At 47.5% G+C, this 23,995-nt stretch overlaps 1 protein-coding gene across 1 annotated transcript in view; it reads left to right on the forward strand.

Moving 5' to 3' along the window:
- arhgef10la (Rho guanine nucleotide exchange factor (GEF) 10-like a) overlaps nucleotides 1-23,273 on the forward strand; it is a 48,719-nt gene extending 25,446 nt beyond the window's left edge. Inside the window, exons 5-10 of the mRNA XM_062456179.1 lie at nucleotides 3,137-3,348; nucleotides 4,497-4,654; nucleotides 9,426-9,568; nucleotides 13,137-13,308; nucleotides 20,427-20,546; nucleotides 20,891-23,273. Of these exons, the coding sequence (XP_062312163.1) occupies nucleotides 3,137-3,348; nucleotides 4,497-4,654; nucleotides 9,426-9,568; nucleotides 13,137-13,308; nucleotides 20,427-20,546; nucleotides 20,891-21,447 (1,362 nt within the window). The 3' untranslated portion in view covers nucleotides 21,448-23,273. The remainder of the gene's footprint in view (nucleotides 1-3,136; nucleotides 3,349-4,496; nucleotides 4,655-9,425; nucleotides 9,569-13,136; nucleotides 13,309-20,426; nucleotides 20,547-20,890) is intronic.
- The last annotated feature ends 722 nt before the right edge of the window (nucleotides 23,274-23,995 follow it).

The raw sequence follows: 23,995 nt of genomic DNA on the forward strand, positions 1-23,995 counted from the left end.
AGACAGGGGCCTTACTCAACCCTGCTGCCCCTCTATACCATCCAAACAGGGGCCTTACTCAACCCTGCTGCCTCTCTATACCATCCAGACAGGGGCCTTACTCAACCCTGCTGCCCCTCTATACCATCCAGACAGGGGCCTTACTCAACCCTGCTGCCCCTCAGTACCATCCAGACAGGGGCCTTACTCAACCCTGCTGCCCCTCTATACCATCCAGACAGGGGCCTTACTCAACCCTGCTGCCTCTCTATACCATCCAGACAGGGGCCTTACTCAACCCTGCTGCGGACAGGTGGTACTTGAGGACAGGTTTTAGAACCACTGCTCTAGGACACACAGACTTACTCATCGCTGCCCTCAAAGCCTTAATTGTTTCTGGCCGTGCCCCTCTCCTACAGAGAAAAGGCCGGTGGATCAAATGAGCTGGTGGAAAAATGACCGTCTGGCATTTAGAAGACGATCATATCAGTGTCTACTTGAAACGTGCAACAATACGACCGAGTCACACATCCATGACCTTGCCCTTGTTCTTAAACTTCTGTGCGGTGAACAACATGTGCTCTGGTTCTGCTGTGTGGAGAATAAACAAGTGACGGCCTTGGGTAGGAGAATGCCGTATCATTTCGTGTGTGAAGATCCTTTTAGATCCATCTATTTAGTGCCTACCTAGTTAAGGTTATGTAAGGATAAGTAACATTGGATAACTAGTCCAAAAATGACAAATGGGGTTTCAGCATGCACAATTCTTCATTTACCTTAGCTTTTAGTTCATCCAGGCTCCCATTGTCTTACCGAAGTTGCCTGTTCAGTCAAGATAGTGACACTATAATGAAAATTAATAAATGAATACATAAATAAATAAATAAAACAAGTTTCGTAAATAAACCAGACAACAGAGGCAGAAATGATCATGGTGAAACAGGAAGCCAGTGCTTTTGGGCCCGTCAAGCAGTCTGGTTGCTGGAGAGTTCTCCCGCCCCCTCTCAGAACCAGCTTTCTGGCAGGCTTGTCAAATAAGGGCTGACACTAATCATGTTAAAGGAAGATGGGCTTGTGGGATTTCTGCGTGCTTTGATCAGTGTAATGACATTGTTACTAATCAGGCTGGTGCACTAGCATGCATCCAGCACTGTCTGCCTACCTTCTCTGCCCCACTTTCCTCCTTAGTGGTTAAAGTCATCATTTTTACATTAGCTCTCACCTACCCCTTGTTTCTTTCCAAATACAGCCTCTCAGCCATGCAGTTCTTCCCCTTATGTCCAAAGCTCACTTGGAATTGACCCCAAAAACTGAAAAATGTTTTTAAGACATTCTATCTAGTGCCAGTCTCTATGGTGTGCAATGACTCAGGTTCAGTGAGTGAGCAGTACAGGTTAGAGCTAGGAGACACTGCCTGTGGCCAAAACCGTTTTCTTCCTGGGTCCAGGCCTGCCTAATTAATGCTGGCAGGGCATTTACTGTTGGGGAAGTTTTGTCTGGTTCCTGGCAGCTGAAAGGACTCCGACCAGGGCGCCACTCCAGATATCTATTCCTCTAAACTAGTGGTGATGACTTTGTCAGGGCACGATAATTTTGCTGGATTTCTGGGGGAATTGGATCGAAAAGGAGGAGCGGTGGGGCGGGGGGGGTTGTGTTTGTGTGTGGGGGGGGGGGGGGTGCAGATGGACAAGTGAGCGTATTGTAAGGGTGGAGGAGTGTGTGAGGGAAGGAGCCCGAGGCTATGCGGTTACAGAGAGAGAAAAAGCGAGAGAGAAAAAGCGAGAGAGAGACAGACACTTGAAGCTGTGTTTTTAGGGGCTGCTTCACTGTAAGATAAGCTCTCCCTATCTCCAGTTCTCCCTGTCCAACATACCTTTATTTGTTCTGGCTCTCTCTCCTGGGCTCGGAGGACCTCACTCTCCCGGATCCAGCACGCTGATACAAATCAAACAAATGATTGCATGCAAATAAGCACAGCCATGGGAGAGGAGGGCGACAGCCTATATTTAGCTCATGTCTCATTCCCAGAATGTGAGTCATGTGGCGCAGAGTAGATCTGCACTGCTCCGAAATTATGCAACTAACCCCCCCCCCCCCCCCCCCCCCCCGGCGCCCCCCCAGCCCTCTTTCTCTCTAACACACACACACAGAGAAAATATCGTTAACCCATGTAAAAAAAAGAAAATGCTCTCAGACTTAATGACATTACACGAAGGTGGCCCCGGCCCTGATTGAAACGGCGGCATTCGCAAGGTTTGCAGGTTTGTCCCTGCTGTCTTGCTCTGCATTGAGATTGGCAGGCTTGACAGAAGACCAATAGAATTGTGATTCATGGAGAATCCCGCCTGTGTTCAGACACGTTCTCCTCATTGGTGTTGTAGGTTACAATACACCGGGGATACATAGATCGGGCCCTCCAAGTCTGCCAGCTAAGTGCTGTGAGAGTCACTCTCTTCTCTGTTAAGAAGGGGTGACACTGCCCACCTGTCCCTGTGAAAACCACACACTTCTAAAGCGTGACCTCGAATCCCTGGTGAGCTGTAGCCGTTGGAATCGGGGTCACCTTGTGATGTCACAGTGTCGCTTTTGGTAACTTCATAGTGTTTGGCGTTTCTCGTTCACGGACTCAAACACGACATCAATCACTGCCTTTGAGAAAACCCAGAGATTGTCAAGTGATGCAGAGCTTTTCAAAGTTGTTTTTCCCCCCACGTCTCTCTGTTCTCTGCTGATGAAAAGATCTCAGAGTTTTAAAGATTGTTTGATGTCGGAGAAATGACATTGTGAATCCATTACACTCGGCAGTTTATGAATCCGAACGATATTCAAAAGTCAGGAAGGACTGAAGACAAGGTTTGAAAGGATATTTGATTTAAACCTTTCATTCCTCACTGAAGTAAGAATTGCTGACAGGTGGGGAAATTGAAGCAAAGAGGGAATTATGGTATCAAAAGTGTTCTCCATCCTTCTGTCCAGGGTGGTCAAGGTTGACAAACTCTGGCCCAGAATCTCTAATAGGAAACCCAAATTTGATTCCCAGTTGGCTGCCAGCTCCATTACTAACTAAACTCACTCCAAACTCATGATCTTTAACCCCCCCCCCCCGCCCCCCTTACCCCCCCCCCCCCCACACACACACCTCCCCTCCCCCCTGCAGGTGAGTGGAGGGGACGGCACGCAGGGCCAGGTGGAGATCTTCTCCCTGAACCGACCCACGCCTCGGCCCGTGAAGAGCCTGCCCGTGGACTCTCCGGTGCGCTGCCTGGACTACGTGCCCGAGCCGGGCCCCTCAGAGGACGAGGAGGGGGGTGCCCTCCGGAGCCCCACAGGGGTGGGGAACACCATCTGCGTGGGCCTGGACAGTGGAAGGTGAGTCTGGCAGAGCCCAGGCCCAACAGAGATGTGTGCCCATCTGCAGCACTAGCTACAGGATAGAGTCAGACTTTACTAATACATCAGCTGTGAGTGAGCTCAGGTCTCCCTGCATGATTTCAATCATGGAACTGTATGGACTTGGCTCTGCTGTGAGTCTCATCGGATAACGAAGTCGGCAAAAAAGGCGTGCGAAATTACTGTTGTGAAAGGTCAACGGAGTGAAATAAGTAGCTCTCTCATATGCTGATTGTCATGACAATGGCTCTAGCGGTGCTTCTTTCTATATCTCCGCGGTAACATGGACAATCCTACTCTGCATTCTCCTTCAGCGCAGGTCCATTTCAGACGGGCTGCAGAAATAAATTAGCTTGTCAATATTTCATCAAACCAAAACATCAGAGTTGATTCAATACCCTTCAGATCTTGCCAGATAGAAATCACTGTTTCTTGTTTTTTGGCGTCCAATGTATTTTATGATTTCCACTCTGTGCAATGGAGGAATAGTTTCATCTCAGACTCGGTCACAGTACCAGTGCCTGAATTACTGTCTGAGATAGAGAAAACGGCAATCTTGCATTTCAGACTCACCCGTGATATTACCTGTTTAGCTATTCTCTCTCTCTCCCTCTCTCTCTGTCTGTCTCTCAATGTCTCTCTCTCTGTCTCGCTCACACTCACTCTCTCGCTTTGGTTTTCTTGTCGATATATGGAGACCTGAATGAATGAAATTTATTTGTTGGTGCTGACTCATTCAGCCTATATAGGTATCTGTCCTGGAAAGAGAAAAAGAGACAGTTTAATATAGACATACAGTAGAATATATATAGTACAGTTTCAGCATTTTGTCTCACACACCCCCAAAAAATGTCAACTCCAAAATCTTGTTAATGACTCCTTGCATGAAAGAAACATATTACTCCAACGTGGGCATTTGTCATTCTCTAGCAAGAGAAAAATGAACAAAATGCACCCAGAGGAGTTCAAGTGTCATTTCAAATGTGCGCAAGACAGAGTGGCTGCATTGAACACAATACCGGAGCTCTAAAGTGCACTGTTAAATCAACCGCCATGAAAAACGACATGGTCCTCTGTCATTATAAATGACGCTCATTCATCACACTCTGCCACGTTGGGTTCCCCAGCATCCTGGTGTTTGGGAGTGTGGACACGGCAGCCCAGTGCCTGCTGACCCTCCGCACCGCCGACGGCTCCCCTGTCCTCAGCCTGAAGCACTCTGCCAGGTACCTCTTCGCTGGGCTGAGGAATGGGACCATGCTGCTCTACGGACGGACCAACGCGGGTGAGTACGCGGCTTCCTGCACCTGCCAAAGCTCTACCCTTTCGGGGGAGACGCTAAGCTGGAGAGCAGTGGTGGTGCCTCAGTGCTGGAGGTGTGCTAGAGCGTTTGGCTACAGATCATGAGGTCCCAAGTTCAAGTCTATCCGTGTACGTTTGGCACTTCGGATGAAAGTTTCGAGCTAAATCAAAACATTGAATAACAACAAACATGTTCAGCGTGCTGTTCAGTGTTGACCTTTACACCAGACCTTGTCCTACATCATATGTGGCTACAGGAGGAAGAAAAAACTGCTGATTGAGAATATTACGTTTATTGCAAATCATGCTTCTAATGCTCTTAGCAGGTAATTGATATTAGTTTAGGTAATTTGATTTCCTCTTGAGCCTCGTGGTAATAACGTCAGACGTTCTATTCTCTTGCATGAAATGCGACTTTGAAATTGATAGGATATAACTGTTATTAGAGATCGCTAATAGAGCTTGTCTGTAACAAAAAAGGCTTTTGTTGTGGCTAATCTATCAAATTAATTGAGCAAATGGGTTTTATTGTTGTATCAATTTGTACGTTTCATCTGTCAAGCTCTACACCAATTGCCCATGGAAGTCTTTGTGTGTTGCCATGAATGTTTCAGTGTGTGTGTGTGCGTGTGTGTGTGAGAAATATAATTTCCGTCAAACATCTTGCCTGCTTGTTGCAACGTGTTATGTGTCTCATGTGATGGGGTTTCCATTATGGCAGCCCATCTTGTAACTGAGTGCATTTGCAAAGGCAGACAATGTTCCTTTTGCACATTTCTGGAGAGCTGGTTGAAGGCACATCTCCATCTCTTCTCTTGTGCCTCCCAGTCACAGTCGGGGTAAGGTCATCCATCCTGTCAGTCATCCATCCTGTCAGTCATCCATCCTGTCAGTCATCCATCCAGTCAGTTATCCATCCTGTCAGTCATCCATCCAGTCAGTCATCCATCCAGTCAGTCATCCAGTGAGTCAGTCATCTATCCAGTCAGTCATCCATCCAGTCAGTCATCCATCAAGTTAGTCATCCATCCAGTCAGTCATCCATCCAGTCAGTCATCCATCCAGTTCAGTGTGTCAATCAGCCAGTCTTTTAGCCAGCTAGTCAGTCTTTCAGCCAACTAGCCAGCCAGTCAGACCATCATCTAGCCAGTCCAGACCCCCACCCCTCACCCCTCGGCTTGAAGCAACGGCCCCGGTGGATGTAGGTGGTATTGCATTTGCGGTTAGGCACCCGGCTCTTCCGGTCGTTTTTATTCTATTAACTCCAGTCAACATTTACAAAACTATCTCCCCCAATATTTTTTGTTCGATTCTCGAACCTGGCTCATACTACTAGCTTTTTCATAGAATCATTTTTCCTGATTTTTGCTAAATTTGAAATCAATCTGAAATGGGTAAACTAGCACCCCATTTATTTGCTTACGTCAAAAAAAGTTGTCTGGAAATGTGCTCGCGGATACAAACAAGGGACGAGCACAAAAGGGAACATCAGCAAATCGCTGATTTACCTGAGCTGAATGAGAATAAGGAGAAAGGACTTGATAATGTACAGTTGCCTGCCTTTATTGTAGCAATTTTTACAAATGGTTGCACAAATACATGACGGTTGTTTGTAGAGTTTATTTCCGTTATTTTAAAGCAGATTTTACCATTTTGTAATGAACGCATATTATGCTCATGGCATGACAAACGTAATTATAGCATAATATAATTAGTTATAATATCGTGGAATGTTACGGCGTCATTATAGATTGTTGACATGTTATTATGGAGCAAAGACGAAGATTAATAAATCATGTCTGATAACCACAATCTTGTTATGGTCGTTATATTGTTAGAACTTTGCCAGTTAAATTAAGCTTGCTTTGCCGAGCTAGAACAACGACGGAGCCAGATATACAAGTTTACAGTTTCTTTAATCCGACACAATACTTAAGCAGTCAAACTAAAAACACGAAGCAAAAATAACAACATATAGGCCCATGTATTCCCTTTGAAGAGTAGAGACATGACTATCCCATCCTGTGCCTTAGAAGGAATACTCTACTGCCACTATCTTTGTACAGTGTACATAAGTCACTCTGTAACCTACTTCATTTGACCACCAAGTGCTAGGCATTGCTGGACCAATGATTCCAGGCCTGCTACTAATAAACTTCGGTCAGCCGATTGTATTTATAGGCTTAAGTCTCTCCTCGGTCACAGATTGAACATCATCATAACATCCCGCCAACCAGACAGTCTTCCAGACAGTGAGTCATACAGTCAGTCTGTCATCTAGTCAATCATCCAGCCAGCCAGTCAGTCATCCAGTCAGCCAGTCATTCAGACAGCCAGTCAGTCATCCAGTCAGTCATTCAGACAGCCAGTCAGTTAACCAGTCAGGCATCTACCTAGTCAGTCATCCAGCCAGCCAGTCAGCCAGTCTATCATCCAGTCATCCAGCCAGCCAGTCAGTCATTCAGACAGCCGGTCAGTCATCCAGTCAATCAGTCATCTACCTAGTCAGTCATCCAGCCAGCCAGTCAGTCATCTAGCTAGTCAGTTATCCAGCCAGACAGTCAGTCATCCAGTCAGTCAGTCAGCCAGCCAGTCCCTCAGCATTACATTGCAGGCCGAGGAAGGCCAGCTGTAGCTAGTCAGGCATCTAAGTGCCAGCGGATCCACACCACGCTCACTTTGTTTCCACAGCCGGTGGGGATACTACAGCCTGATCAGTGGGCTCAGCACACCTAGTGTACCTGGCAGAGTTGCTGCCCCCATCCCCCAATGATCCCAAGTCCACCCAAGTAGAAATATGATTAATTACACAAGGGCACTGTGTGTGGATTAAATATTACTTTCCTTGTCAGGTATAAAATACATATGAGAGAGAGAAAGAGAGAGACAAATAGAGAAAGGGAGAGATAGAGAAAGAGGGGGAGAGAGACTGAAAAACAGAGGGGGATAGAGAGAAAGAGGGGGAGAGAGAGAGAGAAAGAAAGAGGGGGAGAGAGAGTGGAAGAGAAAGAGAGACCGATTGAGAGACAGAGAGAGAAAGAAGCAGAGTAAGGAAGAACAAGAGAGAGGTAGAAAGACAGGGGTACAGAGAGAGAGGGAGGAAGAGAAAGAGGGAGAAAGCGGGAGAGAGAGAGAACATAAGCTCTGGAGAGAGTCTGGTGCCAGGCAATGTTTGCACATTCTGCATGGCTGTTAAAGATTTATGCCTCCTGAATGGTATTCTCTTCCACAAGACTGCAGGAGTTAGAAGACACTAGGGTTCAACACATCATTTGTATCAGAAGGTGCATGAACACAGTACATGGCTGCTAAAAATAAATCCGTTTTTTTTGGGCACGGGTTCATCGCTTGAATTTCCACCTTGTGCTTTGGTGAACTTATTTTTGGAGATCAGTCAGAGTGTGTTACGTGTTTAAACACTGAGCTTTGTGGTGGGTTGCCTGCCTCTGAGTTGCCATTGGCTGCGTGATGTGAAAAGGAGGTATGAGCTTCCTGGTTCATGCAAGAGGCCGGAGGGACTTCCAGAAGAGAACACATTTTTAAAGGTGGGGGAGTGACATTTACAACACACCAAGCAATTAACCTGAGGAAGTCGGAAGGCGTTCGGAAGCTATTCTTGTATGAAAGGCAGAAATAAACAACTCAAAATGTTAATCAACCGGCTGGGTGCGCTTCCATCTCTAATTTAGCTTCATTAACGGGCTGCTAAGGAAAAAAGCGTATGCAACCTGGCTCATAATGCTCCACAACTGCAGCTGCATACAGTGCCCCGTGATTAAAACTCAAAGGAAAAAGGTCTGCTTCATTGTTACACTGATGAATGTGGGTGGAAAAAGAAGACAAAAAAGCTAGTTCTGATAAAGGAGTTGGAAAGCGTATTAAATGTGAAAGCCGGGGCTTTATTGGGACGTGGGTGGTGAGAGCAGAGTTATTGTTTCCCAAGCAGAGACCGGTGGGATTCAAAGAAGAAGAGAAGACTCCCACCGCCTCTGTTAAGTCAAGCCCACAGTTCTGAACTCAGTCAGTACTGTACAGTGTCCACTGTACAACTGGATTCATGTAGCAGGAGTGTTTATCCAAAAGGACATACATGACATGGTGTGTGTGTGTGTGTTGGGGGGGATGTTGAACCTGTGACCCCTTGATCTGCAGGCTAATGCTCTACCACTATGCTATACCTATCCCCGCTTCTTAATGTTCTTAAACGGTTGCCTAATATTGTAGAGCTACTTTTAAAATAAATTGTCAAGCAAGGAGCAGGGTGAGTTGCTGGGCTATAAGGAGACGAAATTGAGTTTAATTGCCCTGCTCTAGGCAACATCTGCTGAATAACCAGACTGTGTACTCAAACGGAAAGTGGTGCATGTGTTTAAAGCATAATGATGCTGCTGTGGCTTGATAACAACCATTCATTCTGTTGGTTGTTTCAGCACAGTTTGGTTGTTGCCCTCAACTGTCAGAAGTTGAAGACGGTTAACTAAGTAACAAGCAGGGATTCCAACACAGTTGGCTCATGACAAAGTTATTGTCAACCAATGGAGCTTCTATGTGTTTTAAAGTCATTTTATATGTTTCATGGGTGCATGCTGTTTGGGAGCCCCTAACACAATACAGTTTTCTCTCGTCATGAGGGAGACAATAAAGTATTTTCCATTTGAATTGGAAAAAATCCTTGTGGTCCGAAACACAACAACAGTTCTGCTAAGGCAGGATTGCAGTGACAGTTCACTAACTCTTGTTGACTTTGTTTCCAGGAGAGCTCTGGGAGCCATCTTCGTGTAGGAGTGTGGTGGTGGGTCCGGAGCCGGTCCGCACGCTGCTGGTACTGGAGGAGTCGGTGTGGGCCAGCTGTGGCAACTCTGTCACCATCGTCGAGGCGCTCAGCTTATCCACTCAGGTGGGACCTCAGGAATGACAGAATGTTTGGCTTTCAGGCTCAGGCTTGCTGACTGGGCGGTTTACAGGTCAACGTGCTTGTATAGGTCTGGTACGTGTACAACAGCGTGTTGGGGATTTTGGAGCGCTACAGTCTTATTCATTGAGAAACGCCTTTGACCTCCTTCTGCATGGGAAGTGGAGGGGTCATGGCCCCAGCATCTGCGTAGATGTGAACAGGTCAAAGGTCACGTGCACAATCCTTCTCCTCAGCCCTCTCCTTTTTCTAAACATTCCTCCCCTCACTTTAGTCCCGCTCCACTCTCTAATCCTCTTCTCTCTGGCCCTCCTCCGCTCTCTCCCACTCTCTTTCCTCACTCCAGTCCTCTCTTACCGACCCTCCCACTCTTTCCAGTCGTCCTCCTCTGTCTCCAGCTCTCTGGGGACCAGAGCTTAGTCAGTTGACTGGCCATGCAAAGTAGACAGGTTCAGGTTCAGAACCCTCCACATCCCACCACCTCTCCCCCTTAGTGCTTAGACAGACTGCAGTGCTCAGGTCAATGCTGGCCTCTCCTCTCCCCTGTGTTCCTGTGACCCTATGTTCCTGACTAATACACCCCCTGGGGGGAAGATCCAGGGGCAGTTATGGAGCCATATAACCAGGGCCAGGGGGTGACGGATCAGGCTTACTGAGGCTTACCCTTCTCCTGTTCCTTGGTCTTGCCTGGCCAAGCCTCGATCTTAACTAGAAGATCTCTCCTGGCTTCTGCTGGTGCTGTAAGCCCAGCCGCATCTTAGAGGCATGCCTGGTTAGCTGGTTGTCTTACTGGCTGTTTGCCTGACTGGCTGGCTGGTTGTCTCACTGTCAATTTTGCCTGTCTCACTGGCTGTCGTTTTGCCTGGTCTCCTGCCTGCCTGTCTGTTTGACAAACTGGTTATGTAGGTACTGTCAGGCTGCCTGTCTGTCTGTATGACTTGATGTTTGTGCGGCTGACTGGATGTATGGTTGCCTGGTTTCTTGGTTATATGGCTGGATGGTTGGCTGGCTGCCTAGCCGTATGGCCTGGCTGCCTGGTTGTGTCGCACTTTAGTGTGAATTTGAGCACCTGTGTGAATGTTTAGAGCCTCTGAAAGCTGACACAGCAGTTTGCATAGAAACTCATTTTGAAACACACTCTTTGCTTTGCTTCATGGCTGAGCTTTATGAAGGACCAATGACAGTCAGAAAGGGGGATTTTTATATTATTTTATAAAGCTTCAACAACTATATTTGTTGAAAATTTTTCAGTTTCGTCCGACATGATGGAGTGAGATGGTTATACAGAAGGGGGGTGGTGTGGGAATAACACACACACCTCTGTTGTTGTGGGGATCCATCTCATTCTACGAGTGACTGACTTGACTGACCTACCAACACCACACAGTATTGGATAGAATGTGCCGGAATGTGGCCTGCTTTTGCAGCCTGGAGCTGGAGGCTGAGTCAGGCAGGCAAGGCAGGCGTGGGTACCCAGGCTTTGATCAGTATTGACAGCCCCCCCCCCCATCCCTTCTCACTCTCATGCCTCCATTCTCCTCCCCCTCTTCTCTTTGACCTTGTCTCCTCCTCTCCTTCATCCTCCTCCGAGCCTCCCCTCCTTCTCTTCCCCTCGTCTTCTTCTCTCTTCCCCTCGCCTCCTCCTTTCCCCCTCTCGTCATCCCCCTTCTCCTTCTCCCCTTCTCTCTCATGTTCCCCCACCTCCCCCTCCTCTTCTCCTTCCTCCCCCTGCTGCTCCCTCACGGGTGAGACGAGGGCCGCGTACTTGCCGCCCTCCTAGGAACAGTGACACCTTGTCACCCTGGGTAATCAAGACCTAATGAGCTGTTCAGACAGGCATTAGTGCTCCATGGGTTTATCCTCCAGTCCCCCCCCACACACACACACAACCCTCAGCCCCCTCCCTCTGTCTGGCTGAGGAGGCTGCCCCATCCCCGGGCAGGGTGGAGAAACAGCGGCGCCGCTGTCACGCTCCACTACCCAGCTCAGCGCTTCCACCCTTCCTCCCTGCTCTCTCCCTGTAAGCAGGGCCGGGTTCAGATACCAAACACCTCGGCTGTCAGCCGGCTGAACAGTCGTGCCTCCACTTCACCTGGCTTTCCCAATGAGCTCACAACCCGGAGCCCGCGTCTGTGTAGGAGAGCGTGCATTCCACACTGAATCCAGACTGAACACGAGGAGGCCGTGAATCCCGTAACGATTCCTGACCGCGAATCCCTCACCCGTTTTTTTCGTTTTCTGTTTTGAACCGTTTCCAGATGGACGTTGATAGGCGTTGAAATGTTTGCATAGCGTTGCTCTCTTCGACGGTTGTGGGCGCTGGTTGAGTCGTGTACTGTCTCAGCAGGGTTTGGGACGCTGGTTGAGTCGTATACCGTCTCAGCAGGGTTTGGGGTGCTGGTTGAGTCGTGTACTGTCTCAGCAGGGTTTGCAGGTTGTGTGCTACATATGGTGGACCACATGGCAGCCAGCAGTATGAACGCCGTGTCTACCAAAATACTGAGTGCAACATGATGGCTTGGTACAAATTATTATAATTTTTTTACAAAGTCTTTATTTATTGCGTTTATTTCGGTTTTCGACTCCTTTGAATTATGGACTCCTGAAGGTGAAATCTGCTTGGGGGAGGGGGGGGGGGGGGTAACTATCTTTTGATGGCGCTGCACTTCAAAATGGGAGAGATTCCCCTTAGTCTGTGTCAGAGCGGAGGCAGACGCCCGCTGCAGAGGAGTCAATTAAAAGAGGAGACACATCAAAGGCTTCGCTCCTCTCCTCCTCTCTTAAACAAAGGAGGTCCCTCTGGCAAGGGCACAGAAACAGGTGGTAATCCCCCCTTCTCCGGAGCACAGGGGGAGTGCCCTGCAACCCCCCAATCCCTCACCCCCACCCGTCCCTCACTCGCTGACTAATCTCCCGGCCCTCGACTGGGGAGGAGAGAGTGATAGGAGCGGGAGGACCGTTCCAGAAACAGGCAAGGGGAGCTGGGGGGGGCGCGTGGGTAACCGTGATAAGGGCCTGTTGCGGTTTCCTTTGCTACTCATTAAGAGCACGTGTGCCCGAAAACACCCTCTTCTTTGTGCTCTCAGAGAACGGATGCTCTGGAGGGTGGGTTGGGTGGGGGGGGTGGGGGTGGCGGGGGCGCATGCGTGTCATTGGCTTTGTGGCAGTTTTGGGAGAAGACACACCACAGTGGAACTGAAGAGAGAGAGAGAGGCAATGACATTATGTGATTTCAAATTTTTGTGTTCAACATGCAAGTCCCAGACAAAGTTCAGAATAATTATCATCGACAACATTGTAGAGCAATTATCTGAGAGGAGAATGAGTGTCTGCCTATTGACTGACAAGGTCATCACACTGTTCAAATAACGAGGGGAAAATGAAGCTTCAGAACAATTAGAGAGACTAACATCAGTCATATTTATTCTACAGTTAACAAGCTACACCTCAATCAAACTCTAAGCCTTTAATAGTTTACAACCCATCTCAATGGTAAGGTTCTAACTCATCTTTAACCCCCGCTGACCCCCTCCCCCCCCACCCCTCCTTCCAGCGGTTCGAGGTCCACCCTGACCCCATGGTCAGCGTGGCCCACATGGTACGAGCCGGAGGCGGGGTGTGGATGGCGTTCTCCGAGGGCTCGTCCATCCGCCTCTTCCACACAGAGACTCTGGAACACCTGCAGGAAATCAACATCTCCACCCGGGCCACTCTGCTCAACCCAGGTACGCACACATGCTCCAGGCCTCGGCTTCACCTCTGACCCCCGGTCAGGCCCCTAGCTGCCATTTAATGAGAACACACAACACGGCACTCCCTTCGGGTGCCGCCCCTGACACCGGACCAGTCGGGTGTTGCACCTCACCCTAATTGTCTCTCCTCAGAAGGACAAAGCATCAGGTAACCCTGGTGCTTTCTCTTATCGGGCCCAACGCCGACATTCAAGATGCTCCTGTGTTTTGTAACAATAACAACCAAAAAATACATTTGTGTTGAGGCATCAATGCATGTGTGTGACCCCGCAGTATTAGTGAGGTCAGGTGGAAATCCTATGGCATTTATAAGTCAGTTGTTGGTGGAACTGGGTTGTACCAAAGCAACAAGGGGCCACCAATTAGGCTATGCCGATGCCCAGGAAATGGCATTCAGGTCTTTTCTGAGCAGCTCCACGGTTTCATCGCTCCGGGGGACTGACCTGAATAAGTAGCTCAAGGCACCGGAACAGCCCATGATGGAGTTTGGGTGTGGGTTTGGGTTTGGGTGTGGGTGTAGGGTTGGATGGTTGGATGGATGGATCAAATACAATTTATTTGTATAGCCCTTTTTACACGCAAGCATGTCACAGAGGGCTTCACATACGCCCATAGAACTGCCCCTCAACCAACCTAAACCCTCAAGGAAGACAAGGAAAAACTCCCAGAAAAACTCTCAACAGGAGAAAAAATTGAAGAAACGTTCTATAAGTTATACTTATAGAATAAGGATGGAAACAACCCTTCCCCCGTTGCCTCCAACTAGTAACATACTTACCTTTAACAGTCGTAGAAGTGACTAAACAATAAAGTTTTTAACCTAATTTTAAATGTCGAAACAGTATCAGACTCCTTAATTGAGACAGATAATTTGTTCCAGAGAAGAGGTGCTCTATATGAGAACGCCCTACCTCCAGCTGTTTTTTTCTTAATTTTGGGAACCACCAGATAGCCGGCATCTTGAGATATAAGTGTCCTTGCGGGGCAATAGGGTGCAAGGAGACCGGAGAGTTACAGTGGTGCCAATCCATGCAGAGATTTGTAGGTTAGTAGTAGAACTTTGAAGTCAGCTCTGGCTTGGATAGGGAGCCAGTGTAGAGAGACAAGAGTAGATGTTATGTGATCAAACTTTCTTGTTCTGGTCAATAGTCTAGCAGCAGCATTTTGCACCCGCTGTAAATGTTTTAGGTGAGTAATTGGGAGGCCAGAGAACAACACATTGCAATAGTCCAATCGGGACGTAACAAATGCATGTATTAGTTTTTCAGCATCATCCTTTCAGAGAAATTTTCGTATTTTGGCAATATTACGTAGATGGAAAAATGCAGTTCTGGTAATTTGCTTAATATGGTACTCAAACGAAAGGTCTGGGTCCATTGTGACTCCAACATTTTTTACCAGCTGGCTTTGAGAGACTTTGATGCCGTCTAGGTCTAAGGTCAGATTGGAAAAATTATTTCTATATTTTTTAGGACCGAAAATTTGAACCTCGGTTTTATCCGAATTTAGAAGAAGGAAATTTGCAGTCATCCAAGCTCTCAACCTAGAAACACATTTTTCCATAGCATGTGGAAATTCTCCAGACTTTATAGACATATATAGCTGAGTATCATCTGCATAACAGTGAAAATTTACCTCAGAGCTTTTTTCTTAATTTTGGGAACCACCAGATAGCCGGCATCTTGAGATATAAGTGTCCTTGCGGGGCAATAGGGTGCAAGGAGACCGGAGAGTTACAGTGGAGCCAATCCATGCAGAGATTTGTAGGTTAGTAGTAGAACTTTGAAGTCAGCTCTGGCTTGGATAGGGAGCCAGTGTAGAGAGACAAGAGTAGATGTTATGTGATCAAACTTTCTTGTTCTGGTCAATAGTCTAGCAGCAGCATTTTGCACCCGCTGTAAATGTTTTAGGTGAGTAATTGGGAGGCCAGAGAACAACACATTGCAATAGTCCAATCGGGACGTAACAAATGCATGTATTAGTTTTTCAGCATCATCCTTTCAGAGAAATTTTCGTATTTTGGCAATATTACGTAGATGGAAAAATGCAGTTCTGGTAATTTGCTTAATATGGTACTCAAACGAAAGGTCTGGGTCCATTGTGACTCCAACATTTTTTACCAGCTGGCTTTGAGAGACTTTGATGCCGTCTAGGTCTAAGGTCAGATTGGAAAAATTATTTCTATATTTTTTAGGACCGAAAATTTGAACCTCGGTTTTATCCGAATTTAGAAGAAGGAAATTTGCAGTCATCCAAGCTCTCAACCTAGAAACACATTTTTCCATAGCATGTGGAAATTCTCCAGACTTTATAGACATATATAGCTGAGTATCATCTGCATAACAGTGAAAATTTACCCCAGAGCTTCTAATTATGTTTCCTAAAGGCAAAATAATAGAGGGCCTAGAACTGAACCCTGTGGTACTCCGTATTTTACAGTGGAGCTCCTGGATGAGCAGCCATCATAGTCGACATATTGTGATCTATCAGATAGATACGATCTAAACCACTGAAGTGACGTACCAGAAATCCCAACATAGTTCTCCATACGTTCCAAGAGAATCTCATGATCCACCGTGTCAAAAGCTGCACTTAGGTCTAGAAGAACCAGGACAGAGCTAGAACCCGCGTCAGAGACTAACAGTAGATTATTGACTACCTTGGCTAATGCAGTTTCAGTGCTGTGGTGGAGACGAAATCCAGACTGGAGAGGTTCATAAAGCTGATTTGAGGAGAGGTGCTCAGTGATGGAGGAAATTAATAATAATAAATGAAGTCATAGAGGAGCAGCCGAACAGCAGAGACAAAGCTTTTCATTCCTGGGGGTTGTCATGGAAACACTGTTGTCTTTCCTTCAACGTCCCTGGAACGTTGGTATCATGCCAGGTATCATGCCCCCACCCCCTCCTCCTCTCTCCATCCTTCTCTCTTTGGTCTTCCTTTCCCTTACGGACCTTTCTCTTCGCTCGTCCCTTTCTTCTTTGCTTCTGTCCCCGTCTCGACACCATCACCCTCTTTCATTTCCCCTCTCTCTCCCTTCCATATCCCCCACGCCCTACTCCTACTCCTTCGTCTCCTCTCTCCGGCGTTCCTCTGCTGCGTCTTCATCTCACCCTCGGTTTACCTCCTCCTGTATCCCCCTCAGAATGCTGCAGACACCAGCTCCCTCCCTGACTCCCCTCCTTCTCAGTGAATGAAATATTTAGAGGCGAGCTCTGGTCTTCTCTGTGTCGGTACGTGTATGTGGGTAAACAGGGAGAGCAGGAAAACAGATCCCCCGTCTGAGTGTCTCAGGTCCTCTCCCCCCACACTCTCTCAGTCATTCGAATTCATCGTCTGGCGCGGCGTTTGTTTTTAGAATGGTGGGCTTTCCTTGACCCCTGTGGAGTTCAAAACTGCGTGTTTATCGTTTGTTCTGAGCTTAATCAGCCAAGTCTCTCTCGGCCCAAACCGGGAACTGAACCCAGGTCTGTGAGTGAGATGTTCGCTCAGTTAAACCGGAGGGCGATGTTTTTTTCATGAGCTATTCCAGGCTAAATGCAAAGTAAATACGAACGAAGACGTGAACCTGGGAGTTTGTTACTCTCTCTCCCTGAGTAAGACACGACTGTTCCCCGCACGATCGTTCAAAATCACGCATTGCGTGAATGCACAAAATACGTTATACATGGTACCCCTCTCCTGTGCGTGTTGATCTCCAGTAATTGACTATGAACATGCCGCCTCCGACCACCTCTGCTGTTTCTTCTAAAATCGTGCTTTCAGTCACAACTACCAGAGTACGTTCGAAGCTCAACCAATGGTTGGTGTCGTTACAGCTAATCTCCCAGTTAATGTGCTCCTAATCCCTGTCTACAGACGGATGAAAGAGCTCGAATAAAGACAGGCATGGTTCAGAGTCCGCTTCACTTTCTTGTTGTTGAAGAAATTAACAATATCATTTTCAGTCATAGCGCACTCTTTGAGGAGAGGTGTCGTGGTCGAGGTGCCTGGAGAGCTCAGGTGACCCTGAGGTAATTTCCCCTCTGAGCTAGCCCCTTTCCTGTTGAAACTGTGCAGCAGACTGGGGGAGATGGGAAGGGTTTGTGGATGGGAGGAGGGAGGAAGGAAGGTTGGGAATGGAAAGGGACTCTGGTCTCTTGGGTCCCAGAAAGGAAATGAGGTCCACCAGATGTCCTGATGTCCTGGGGTGTTCACAGGAGACCAGAGCGGTCCCTAGCCTATCCAAATAAAGCTTTGTGGTGGCTGCTCAGCGCTCGCGGACACACATGAAACACCGATGGAGTTACAGTACATATCAATGCCCCCCCCCCCACCTCCCCTCCCCCATCTATTCCCAGGGCCTCCTTCCTAAGTGATGAAGGGACATGCATTAATGATAGACTGTCCTCCATAATTCCCACACGTTCGCGCGATTACCCGGCCGTGCTCTGCTGGGAATCTCAAAGGCTGTAAACACCAGAGAAGTTTCTCGAGCTGAAAGGAAGAAAAAAAAGAAGGAAGAAAAAAAAAACTTCACTTTCTAATGGGTTTAATAGTGCTTTCCTTTAGGGAAGGGGAAAAAATGAAATTCCAAAAAGTCCTCAGTGACATATCACAAGGAAACATTTATCTTTGGAGACATCTTCTTTTTAAGGCAAACACTAGCTCCCTAGATAAACCCAAAAGACCGTGAGCTCTGCTGTGAAGAATTGGAGGTGGAAGATAGCTTGAGGTTAAGCTACACCTCCTTAATCTCAAGTGTCTTTGACGTTATCCTACTTTATCGTTGTTTCTAAAGCCTGGAACGCCCACATGCGCTGACTCGACTTAGGATTTCATGCTAACCCTGGAGTGGGTGCTCAGTGGAGTCACTCCTCTGCCTACTCCTTCGACGGTGTGTATAAATAGACGCAATGTGTAACGTGTGTGCAGGCGGATGACATTTAGCTACACTATATTGCCAAAAGTATTCACTCAGCTATCCAAATCATTGAATTCAGGTGCACAAAGCAAGGGCCATAAAGACATGGATGAGCGAGTTTGGTGTGGAAGAACTTGACTGGCCTGCACAGACTCCTGACCTCAAACCCGATAGAACACCTTTGGGATGAATTAGAGACTGTGAGCCAGGCCTTCTCATCCAACATCTGTCTGACCTCACAAATGCACTTTTAGAAGAATGGTGAAAAGTTCCAATAAACACACTCCTAAATCTTATGGAAAGCCTTCTTGGAAGAGTTAAAGCTGTTATAGCTGCAAATGGTGGGCCGACATCATATTAACTCCTATGTTTTAAGAATGGGATGTCACTCACGTTCATATGCGTGTGAAGGCAGCGAATACTTTTGGCAATATAGGGTATATAGACTCACGGAGGCCCTATTGCTTAGACCCTCCTATGTCTCTGCCTAGTGACTGTAATTTACTGTAATTTGCCAAGCGCCTTGCCTTCCTCCTTCCGCTCCACTTCTCCTCTTCTCTCCCTCCTCCTTCAATGCGTACAAACTTGGGTTTGTTTCGAGCCTTGTGAGCTGAATCAATTAATATGCTTTGTAGTCACCCATGCGGACCACACGTCATAATCTGGCACAGCACACGAGCGAGTAAGATAGGAGATGTAAATACACATCCTCTTCTAATTGGGCAAATTCTCTCACAGTGGACATCACATGACTGTTGGTGTAATTCAATTATGGTTGCTGTGGATATTAAGTGGTGCTTCAGATAACTGGGTCATGGTACTGTAGCTGAAAGACCACACACACACGCGCACGCACACACACACACAAGTGACAACCACTTCAAAAAATATCCTATTTTCACTCTGGGTTCTATGTGGATCAGCGTGGGCCTCTAAGGCTGTATGAATGAATGTGGTTACCTTCCTCTCTTAATTGCCGAGAGCCTCCTAGAAACATGAGAGCAAACTCAAGAGGACATGCCGTCGAGTGATGCAGACCAGTTACGTGGGGAAACAGAGGCCTCTTAGTGATTTTTTACAGCAGAAAACAATGGAATGGTTAGACGTTCATGAAGTTCATGAAGGAATTTGTCTGAAAAAAACAATACAGTGTTATTAGTCTTACAGTTACTATGGCTAAATTGACAGTGGACGCACTTCCAGTATCTGACCCACCACCCAGTTATGTTTAATGTCCCAGAGATGTGACACACACATGCATTGTTGTGTAAGTACACTGACAGTATGCCACTTGACATTAGGTTTGACAAATGAGGAAACATGAGGAAAATCTCTCTGTAGTTTGACCCTTTATTCACTACCCAACACCCCATGGTCTAGACACATGACAGGATATCCTGCATACAGTACCAGTCAAAAGTTTGGACACATCTTCCCATTCCAACTCTCATCGTGTGTGTGTATGCCTTATCTACGGAAGACCTCAACTCTTCCCCATTTCTGATTATCAACTGTATAATTGTGCTCTTTGATGTTAGTGTCCAGTCTTTAGAGTTTAAATTACAAATAAAGCTCTCTATCCAAGATAGCTGGCCCATTTCTCAAAATAATGTTGTGAAAGAAAGACCTCTGCTTTAGATGGTCATGTAAAACTTTAAAATCAAGGTCACATCGGTTGTGGTGGGCCAGAGAGAGGCCACCAGAGAGAGATTGAGAGAGTCAACAACTTTTTGTTCTTCTGTTGAGTGAGCCAAAAATGTGACAATGTTTTGCACAACAAATGTACCTCTACACAAATCATTTAAAAGGAGCCGGGTATTGGATCAGAGATCCAGTGCATGAGAATTTGATTGTGCCGTTGCTTTGCATCTCTAAATTAAAAAAAGACATTATTCCTTGAGCAGACGCTTTCATCCAAAGTGACAAACAAACACAACATGTAGAAAGTTCATCAGAAGACCAAAGATCAGAAGTGCACAGCTCTACAGTATTTCCGTGGTCAGAGCCGAGCGGTCCGTGTTTACCTGACACGGCGCAAAAAGCAGACACGTTTCTAAGCGCAGGCACGGCGTACGCTATTAGTATCTCAACGACGGTGGAACAAGAACATCTTCATTCACTTCCTCAGCAGGCTTCCCGTCTGTATCAGACACTGCGTGAGCTTCCATCTCTTGTTTGTTGTGTGCAGGCCAGAAGATGCGTGTCACCAGCCTGCTGATCTGCCAGGGGCTGCTATGGGTGGGCACGGCCCAAGGCATCATCATCACCCTGCCCGTCCCCAAACTGGAGGGCATACCCAAGATCACAGGTATGGGCCAAGATGTGAAGCTCTCTGATATTTCCGTATTCCATATAATAATGTTAGGGTTACAAAGCACGTTTGTGTGTCGGGTAACTCAGTCTTGTTTGACTCCAAATATGCGATATGTACTGCTCCTTGATGTGGGAAACCTCACTTTGAACTCCCAGCTCTGTCACACTCGTAGTGATGCAACGATGTATGACTTGTGAATGGATTTTGATTTGGGTTTGTTTTTCACTGTGAGAAAATGATTCTGCCCCATTTATTATTGACCAGCTGCTATTTGCCTGTGGGCACCGTGGTGCATTAGGTCGGCCTGTGTTTAAGTCTCCTGCTTGTGTATCCTACAGGAAAGGGTATGACCTCTCTGAATGCCCACTGTGGACCGGTGGACTTCCTGGTTGCCACGTCCAGCATCCTGTCACCTGACCTCCTGAAGCGAGACTCGGTCGGCGAGGGTCCAGACTCGGCGTGTGGAGGAGAGGAGCGCAGTGACTCGTCTTCCCAGGAGTCTTTGCAGCACTCGGGCTCCTCCCAGGGCGGCGACGGGGGGCGGGGCAAGGGGCGGGGCGTGCTGCTCCAGTACCGCCTGCGCTCCACGTCGGGCTTGCCCGGGCGCCCGTTGACAGCGCGCGGCGACGAGGCGTCCGATTCGTCCCTGGAGTCTCTGGAGCACAGCATGGAGGACGGCTCCATCTACGAGCTCAGCGACGACCCCGAGATGTGGGTGCGCGGGCACGCCTGCGAACGCGAGGGCGGCCGGAGGGACAGGGTCACCTCGGCGGCGGTGGTTTCGGGTGGGAGGGGCTTCCGCAGGCTGAGGGAAGGGGTGGCGGCGGGCGGCGCCGGAGGGGCGGAGTCTTCTGAGAACACTCTGATGGTGTGGCAGCTCCCGTTGACCGTGTGATCCGGGGGGGGGCTCGCCTCGCACGGCAGGTCCGGGGCCAACAGGAGGCTGTCGTTCACCCCAGCAGGGCCAGGACACCGGCCAGTGAGGGAGTGGCATCTTCACCAGTTGACAAACGGCACCACGACAGGGATAGGAGGACTAGATGGACCTGCTGGTGCACTGACAAGCTGCTAAGACCTCCATGTGGCTCTGCGTCGCTTGTATCAGCGTTGAGATTCATCATCTCCATCACCATCATCCTCATCCCTTACGCAGTTCCAGAGCTCCTAAGCTGGTCACCGATTAGTCCAACTTCACATACCTAAATCCAGCTTCATACTTTAATCAGGTCCGGCTGTGCTAACAAACACACACACACACTTGGCACACACACACACGCACGGCCATACACACACACACTCACACACGTTCAAAAACTCCTTTGTGAGGAGCAGTGGACTGTGTTCCTTTGAGAGGGAGTCTTTGTTATGTGTGCCATGCTGCAGTGCTGGGAACCTCTTTCATCCCCTCCTCTGGGAGGGATCCCATCTGTTTAGAGCACCAACACGGAGCACTACTCCCGGTTTCACAAAGTACACCAACATCAGTGTGACGCCATCCGCCCTCTCCCTGGCAATGTGAATTATGCGAGCGTCGTCTCATGTACGTCGAAAGTGAGAGCGCTTGCGGCAAACGGACAGAGGCTGTAACTGGATGTCTTATCGGTATTGTCTCACACATCTGGGTGTTGAAGGTCTACTGTCATTAATGTAGCACTGTTGGGTTTTTTAAAGTAGATAAAGTATGTTTAGTGGGATATACATAATACTGACCCATCAATTGATCACAAGAGCTTATAACTAATCAGTTAAACAACTTCACTAGCTTGTTAATGAACCACGGACAGTAACTAACATCCCGTTCACAAGCAATCAATAGCACGCAAATGAGGAGTCTGTTACCTGGAGTCTGTTGTAGATAGTGTGTGTGTGTGTGTGTGCGTGTGTGGTGTGTTAAAAATCCCACGTGTGTCACAGAGACTGAATGTGTTACAGAGAGTGTGTGTGTATTACAGAGCGTGTTTCAAAACCCACTTAAGAGCATGTGCATACAGCCATGTCTGACACAGCTCCACTTGGTAGCAAACAAAGGATCTGCATGTGTGCTAAATGTTTACACCATGCTACACATTCACACTTCACTTTCTCACAGTACAATATATATATATATCGTCTTAACATCTTAAGATCGTCTTAACATCTTCTAACGCGGGGTTCCAGACTGGGAAGGTTCCTAGGTGGAGACAGCCTGCCACCGTTGAACAAACCATTTGAGTTTAACATAAGAGCTCTGTAAAAGTTTGTGAAGATTGGAGATTGGAACAATGTACTGATATAGAGTGTGTGTTATGGCACTGAAGTGTTCTTTGGGATCGCTTACGGTGCTGAATGAAAGCAGTACTTGATGGCGCATATATAAGCAGAAACCACCCATGAAGGGATTATGTTCTGCTTGCTGGCAGAAGGCCATATATCTTACTGCCCTCTGTGACATTTTTGTAAATGTCATGGATGTTTGTTCTTCACCTCAGCATTGGAATGCACGAGCTTTGCAGCCCAGGTCAGGGTCCATGTATAAACTACAGACACGGTGTTTGTGTGCTACAAAATTCCTATTTCCTGTGAACTTGTCTCTCTCTCACACAAGGTTATGGAGATGCTCTGCCAGGATAAAGGAGTTCACGGTCGAGCGGCCTTTATGAAATATAGATATGTGAATGCATCTTTCTTTCACGTGTCCCGCACCTCCAGCAGAGCTGTCTCAATAAAGCTGCAGATTCAACCGATCCTATACATCCCTCTAGTGTCCCTTTGAACCCAAGGACACACAACACAAACTCAGAGTGACTCTATTGTCACATCTAATGGAATATTAATGTGATTTTCATAGTTGAAAATGATGTTTCCCTCTAACAGTATTGTGGTAGATGGGTAGATTTGCCGGAACATTAGACAGATCCTGTGAGACTTGCTTTGACTCAATACTTAGAAAGTACGAGGATTTGTGGTAATACACTGTTCTAGCTGCTTCTTCAGCCCATGTCCATTAATAAACAAGTGCTTACACGTTTTCAATGTTTCTACTTAATATTTCAGTGTGCAACGTCTTGCCTGGTATGTTACAATGTTGAATCAATCCTTCGTAATAGCCTAATAATCTTTTGGGCAGTTTTTCCTTGTCATAGATCATGGTGTGTGTTGGACTTGGCAGTCCTTTAGTTTCTGTCAGAATGCATGCAGGGGCTTTAGGTCCTGAACACATGCGGCTACCCAACCACCTCCATTACATATGCATCATCAGTCATTCCCCACAGTGGCATATAACACAGTTATTTTCACATGGCTGCTGTGCGTGTGTGTGTGTGTGTGTGCACGAGGGTGAATCTGTGTCTGTGTGTGCATGCGTCCTTGTGCATGCATGTGTGTGTTGGTGAATATGCGTGCATGTGTTCACGTTAATATTCATGGGTGTGAGTGTGTGTACATGTAGCCTACTGCTCCGTGGC

The sequence above is a fragment of the Osmerus eperlanus genome, chromosome 1, assembly GCF_963692335.1.
Source record: "Osmerus eperlanus chromosome 1, fOsmEpe2.1, whole genome shotgun sequence".
NCBI classification, from domain to species: Eukaryota; Metazoa; Chordata; class Actinopteri; order Osmeriformes; family Osmeridae; genus Osmerus; species Osmerus eperlanus.